Genomic DNA, 6,110 nt, shown 5'->3' with positions numbered 1-6,110 from the left:
GCAGGGGAGGTAGCAAGCTACTCGATCCACTCGGTGAAGGAAGTAGGGATGAAGCCGCGCTGGCCCTGGTCCTGCGGAGGGCCCCAGCCAGGGGGGGTGAGAGGGCAGGGGCGCATATTAGTGGCCAGCAAGGGCGGGGCATCTTCCAGGAGGCGGACAGGGAGAGCACGAACATTGGACGCCGAGAGCCAGCCATTGTCGAAGAACTCGGTGACATTCAGGATCTGGCCCTCGGTGAAGGAGAGCTCGGTCTCATTGCTGCCAACAAAGTCATACAGGCCGCGGACCTGCTCCCGGGGAGGCGAGACGGGCATGTCAGGATGGAGCACCGGCGCGGAGAGGGCCGCGGGGGTGCAGCCAAGCGCGGGAAGCCCGGCCGGCCGATCCGGGCGAGGGGGAAGATGGACAAGCGGCCGACACCAGCCTACGCACCTTCCAGGCGCCGACCTTGCGACTCGGGGTGGGCTCGCTCTCGCCGCGGAACATGCGCTCCGACGGCCGGTACGCGAAGTCGCGGATGACCACCCCGGGGATCTTCAGCGGGTGCCGGACCACGAAAGACACCGACCGGGGGAGGTCTGCCACGGGTGGCCGGGGAGGAGGACCGTCAGCAGGGGGGAAGGAACTCGCGAGAGCCGGGCAAAAAGCACGGCCTGGGCCGGCCCGGTGAGATGCCGCGAAACGCACTCAGCTCGGAGGAGTCCGACACGTCATAGATAATGCAGTGGGGGTCAGCCTGGGGCGAGGCGGCGGACGGCGCCTCGGTGGACATCGGAGGTGTGGGCCGGGAGGAGAGGACAGACGAGGGGCACAGAGCGCGGGGAGTGGAAGGGGCGGCGTGGGGGAGGCAAGTGCAGGGGGTATGTGGGAAGAAGGGCGGGAGGGAGGGGGGCTGGCGAGATCCACAGGGCCGGCAAGTCGTCTTGGCAGCTCATTTTGAGACCGGCCGGGTCGTGAGCATCGCCCGGGAGGCCCCGCGCGAAGGGGGTCCGCCCTCGCACAAACACAAACACAAACACAGACATGATCATGGACAAGGCCAGGAATGCGGACATGAGGCTGCAAACACAGAGTGGCACACACGCGCGCGCACACATGCGGCACAGAGGCCGCCCCCCGGCCGCCGGGCGCCCGGCCCGCCCCCCCCCCCCCCCGAGATGTGGAAGAGGGAGACACATGCTGATCCCCACCTTCCCCCCCCCCCTGGGGCGGCCCGAACCTGGCTCCTAGCCCCCTGACCCCGGCGGCCAGGGGCTGCTGTGTGATGCAGGCAACGGGCCATCACTTCCGGCGCGCTCAGCCCGCCGCATCTCGGGTTCCGCCGTCAGGAGCCCTGCGCGGCCTAGAGGGATGTCATGTGATTTGACAGCGGTGGTTCTGGTGGATAAGAAGGTGTATTCGGACGGGAAAAAAAACACACACACAAACAAGGAGGGGGGGGGGCGGCGGGGGGGGACGCCATCCGGCGCCACGGGAGCGGGAGAAGGGGCGGCGCATGCTTTCGGTGCGGCTGTGCGCGCGGGCGCCGAGAACACGGGGAGAGGCGCGGAAGGATGGTAGGGCCTCTCTCACTCTGGGCCGCGGCGCATGAGCGCGGGTACGGCCGCCACGGCGCCATGCTGTGTTGCATGCGCACATGCTGCCTATGCCTCTCTCTCTCTCTCTCGCTCTCGCTCTCGCCCGCACGAGGCGCTGAGGAGGGCGGCGAGACGGAGCCGGGACACGGAGGGGCATGGGGAGGAGATACACAGGACGGGGTGGGAGGCGCGGGGTGACATATTCGCGCGCACGCGCGTTCTCCCGGCCCCCCACAGGCGCACGCACACTCACCGGCATCGAACACGGCTGCTCAAAAGGGAGGCGGCTGTACCCCACTGCCGGGGGCCGGGGCCACACCAGCACCTCCACCAGTGCCCCCGGAAAGGAGCAGCGACGGGTCCTCGAAGATGACTGCGAGCGAGGCCAGCTGGCCCAGGGGCGACTGATGGTTGAAGGCCAGCGTGTCGGTGGGCGCCGTCGACTGCTGCTGCTGCTGCTGCTGCTGCTGCTGCTGCTGCTGCTGCTGCTGCTGCTGCTGCTGCTGCTGGTGCTGGTGCTGGCGGGGGTCTGGCTCTTCGGGCGGCTTGGCCGACGATCCGGCGGCGCCAGGGTGGGGTGGTGCCACCGCCGGGGTTGGTGCCGGCACCGGCGCCGAGGCAGCATCGTCCGCGCCCTCGGCCGGGGGCGGCCGCGCGGCCGGGAGCCCCCCGGTGCCCGGGGGAGCAACTGGCGCAGGAGAGGGAGGTACCAGAGCCGGAGACGAGGGAGGACTGGAGGCGGTGACCGGCGGCAGAGACAGCTCCTCCGGCAGGGTCGAGCCGCCGCCGACCGGCGCGAGCGCCGGCGACGATCCGACCAGCTGCGGCGACGGCGCCAGAAGGGGACTACCCCCGGGAGGGAGGGCAGGCGGGACCCCGGCGGGGAGGCCCGGCGAGCCGAGCCCCGTGGTCAGCCCGCCACCAAGAACCGTGCCGGGGGGAGCCGAAGAGGTGGCGGCGGCGGCGGTGGCGGCGGCAGCCGCAGCCGCAGCAGCCGCCGCGGTGGCCGCCGCGGTGGCCGCCGCCGCCGACGACGGAACCGCCGCCCCGGCAATGTCAATGAGCGACCGCAGGCCAAAAAGATGCGGGTCGCTGGCCAACGCAGAGACGCCCTCCTCCGGCAGGACCGCCTGCAGGGGAACATCCAACACCGAGTGGGCCGGACGCGAGACAAAGCAATCGGCCAGGGTGAAGGCGCCGGTGGCGGAGGCGGCCGCCGGGCCGCCAGGGCCCGACACACCGCCAGGCGGATGCCCGGCCCCGGTCAGCGACGCGATCACCGACGAAGCAGCCAGAGCATCCGGCCCCGAGGAGTCGGCCAACTTGCGCAGGAGCTCCAACGCCCGCTCGTCGCTGTCCAATGCAGCCAGCAAGTCCTCCAGATCCACCCCGGACAGGGCATACTGTAGCTCGGCCAGGCGGATGAGCCGGTCGATGCGCTCCAACTCCCACTGGAGAAGCAGCGTGCGGAACTCCGCCGCCCGGAGCTCGCATTCCATGCCCAGCTCTTCGCGGAAGGCGATGCCCAGCCGCTGCGAGCGCGAGGCATTGGCTTTGGCCGTGTCGGCCGCGGCCCAGGTGGCGGCCGCCGCCGCACGGGCCTCCGCCTCGAAGGGCCCGATGAAGGGGACCAAGTCCGCCGGCGTGGCCGGCAAAGGGGGGAGCAGGCTCGCAAGCAAGTCCTCCGCTTGGGAGGGGGGGACAGGAGCCGTGGCCGGGGCCGCGGCCGCGGCCGCGGCCGACGCCGGGGGCGAGGGGCGCCGTGACATGCTGCCGCGGCTGGGCGACGAGGGCGCCGAAGAGCCGATCGACCGGCTGAGCGAGGCCCGCCGGTCGGCCGCCGACGCCAAGGGCCCCCCACCGCTGACCAGGTCGTCGGTGGAGAGATCGCGGCTGCCGGTGCGCGAGTGCCGCCGGGAGACACCGGCTCCCGGCGTGGCCGCCACCCCGGCCGGGGTCGGGACCGAGCCCAGCCCCGGCGACCGAGGAGGCGTCGAGGTGAGCCCCGGCGAGGGGGAGTGCGGGCGCGAGGGCCGGGCCGATCGGGACCCGGCGCCCGCGGGACCCATGGCCGCCGGGCTCCCCCCCTGAGAGGGGAGATATGACAGGTCCGGCGCCACGGCCGGCAGCTGGGGCGAGGGGGATGTGAAGGAAGCGGCCGAGGCCGGGGTCGGGACTGGAGGTGGCGAGGATGGCCGTGCCCCCCCGGCTGGGGGAACCCCCGGTCCGGGTACGGAGGCCGGCGCGAAGGAAGCCGGCGCAAAGGAAGCCGGCGCAAAGGACACCGGCGCAAAGGACACCGGCGCCACCGAGGCCGGCGCGAAGGACACCGGCGCCACCGAGGCCGGCGCAAAGGAAGTCGGCAGAACCGGCGAGCTGACCAGCGACGAGGAGGAGGAGGTGGAGGAAGACAGCGGGGGTGCCGGGGGCAAGTCGACCGGGCCCCCGCCAAAGGGCCCGGGCGAGTGGCCAGCCGGCGGCCCCGGCGGCGGGGAGAGGCTGCCAGCGCGGCCGGGCCCACGCCGCAGATCGAACGGGTCGCCACCGGCCGGCAAGTCCCCACCGCGGTCGTGGCGATCGTAACGGTCCCGCTCGTAGCGGTGGTCGCGATCGCGCTCACGGTCGCGATCTCGGTCATGCAGCCGATCGCGCTCGCGGTCCCGGCGATCCCGGTCGCGGAAGTCCCGGCCATCACGGTCGTAGGGGCGCTCCGAGCCGCGCGGGTCGAACCGGCGATCTCGCGGGTCCGGGATGCTTGGCCGCCGGTCGCGCGGGTCGACCGGCCGCCGGTCGCGCGGGTCGACCGGCCGCCGGTCACGGAAGTCCCGGTCGGCGCCACGCGGGTCGACCACCGGCCCGGGGCGCCGATCGCCGCCAAGGGCCCCGCCGAGGCGCCGGTCGCGCGGGTCAACAAGTCGGCCCGACCCCCCGGCGGCCGATGAGCGTAAGTCCAGGCGGCCCTCATAGCGGGCGTGGTCATCTTCTCGCGGGGGGGGGGGGGGGGACAGGGAGCGCGGGACAGACGGGCGGGAGGGCGGTGAGCATGTTGCCGGCGGGAGATGACACCACCGCCGAAGCAAAGGAGGGGGAGGGGGAGAGAGAGAGAACCAGGAGAGGGGCGAGGGAAATGGGAGAGCGCCCGGCCGAGAGGCACGGGCAGGTGGTGACGCACCGGGCCCAAGGACGGAGCCGAATTGCGAGGAAAGCCCGGGGATGGGAGCCGGCCCTGGGGACCGGTCACGATGATAGGCCCCGGCCGCACCGGGAGGGGCTTTCACCACGGAGGCGATGATCGGCCCGGCCGGGCGGTGATGATGATGATGATGATGGTGGTGGTGGAGGGGATGGCTGGCGATGCTGGGCACATGGTGGGACCCATCGTCGCCGGTTAGGCTGAGGTCCCGGAGGAACACCCGGAAGGAGCCGAGGTAACGCTCGGAGAGGACTTGCGTCAGGGCATCCACCTTGGACAGGGCCCCGGGGGTGGCGCCGGCGACCGGCGGCAGCGGCGGCGGGTGGTCCTCCAGCGAGGCGCCGAGGTCCAGTGAGGTGACGAAGTTGTGCAGCTGCTCCGGGGTGACGGCCGCCCCGTCGGACGGATCGCCATGCAGCGAGGAAGACCCGCCGCTGCCGAAGGGGATCGGGTCGAAGTAGTCGTCCATCTCGTCGGACGAGTCGTAGTCCACCGGGGGCGGGGTGATCAGAAAGAGGGGGACATCCTGCAATGTAGGCGGCAGCGGGTAGGCCACCCCCTGCTCCGGGATGTACAGGCTGTCATCCTGCGGAGGGTGGTGGATGGGTGAATGTGCGCCCGGTGTCAGCAGGGAGCGGCAACAGAAGAGGGAGGGGGGAGGGGGGGGGAGAGGGCAAGGATGGAAGCGGAGGCGGCGCACTGCAGGGGGCGGCGATAGGCCGGGACGTTGTGTCGACCCGGAACCCGACTCACTGGTGCCCACATGTGAGGAGACGTGTTCGCGGATGACCGCCTGGAAGCGACGGAAGAGCCCGGGCGAGCAGAAGGAGGGGGTCGCCAGCGAGAAGGAGGCCGGCACGGGGGAGGACATCTGGCGGCAGGAGGAGGGGCGGTGTAGTCGATGACAATCGCAAGGACATGGGGTAAGTGAATGGACGGGTGGCGGACGGGCGGACGGGTGGCGGACGGGCGGACAGACAGCCGGGCCACCCGGCTGGCCAGGGGGAGAGGAGGACAAGGGGCGCACCAGGAATGGGGGCTCACTCGAGGGGAAGGAGGAAGGGAATCAAGGAACTCGAGGGGGGCGGCTCAAGTCGGGGTCGGGCATGGAGAAGGGGTAGGTCGGGACGCCGGGGGGGACGGCCGGTATGGCAGACGGGAGCGAGGCGGTCGGAGAGACGGACGGCCAGCCGCATGCGAGGCGTGGGAGGGAGGCGGCGAAGAGAGGAAGGAAGGGGAGGAGGGAGGGGGGACGGCACGGCCGGCGAGCTTCTCTCCCTTAGACTTGGGCTGAACAGACGACAAGAGGGAAGAGCGGATAACAAGGAAGGAAGGGGGGG

The 6,110-nt window shown here is 71.9% G+C and overlaps 2 protein-coding genes across 2 annotated transcripts; both read right to left on the bottom strand.

Annotated features, from left to right (window-relative positions):
* Positions 1 to 17: 17 nt before the first annotated feature.
* On the bottom strand, positions 18 to 772 carry H696_04496 (hypothetical protein; the record flags this gene model as incomplete). Its single annotated transcript, XM_009498377.1, has 4 exons — positions 18 to 71; positions 174 to 287; positions 433 to 578; positions 688 to 772. 4 exons carry the CDS (start codon positions 770 to 772, stop codon positions 18 to 20), a joined length of 399 nt encoding a protein of 132 aa, XP_009496652.1.
* Positions 773 to 1,849: 1,077 nt separating this feature from the next.
* H696_04495 (hypothetical protein) lies at positions 1,850 to 6,110 on the bottom strand (the record flags this gene model as incomplete). The annotated part of the gene is made up of 4 exons (XM_009498376.1): positions 5,798 to 6,110; positions 5,471 to 5,641; positions 4,750 to 5,356; positions 1,850 to 4,557 (listed from the first exon to the last, which is right to left on the bottom strand). Exons 2-4 carry the CDS (start codon positions 5,639 to 5,641, stop codon positions 1,850 to 1,852), a joined length of 3,486 nt encoding a protein of 1,161 aa, XP_009496651.1. The 5' UTR covers positions 5,798 to 6,110.

The sequence above is a fragment of the Fonticula alba genome, assembly GCF_000388065.1.
Source record: "Fonticula alba strain ATCC 38817 unplaced genomic scaffold supercont2.7, whole genome shotgun sequence".
Classification (NCBI taxonomy): Eukaryota; order Rotosphaerida; family Fonticulaceae; genus Fonticula; species Fonticula alba.
Note: the sequence above shows the minus strand (reverse complement) of the source record. Positions and strands in the feature narration are given on the sequence as shown.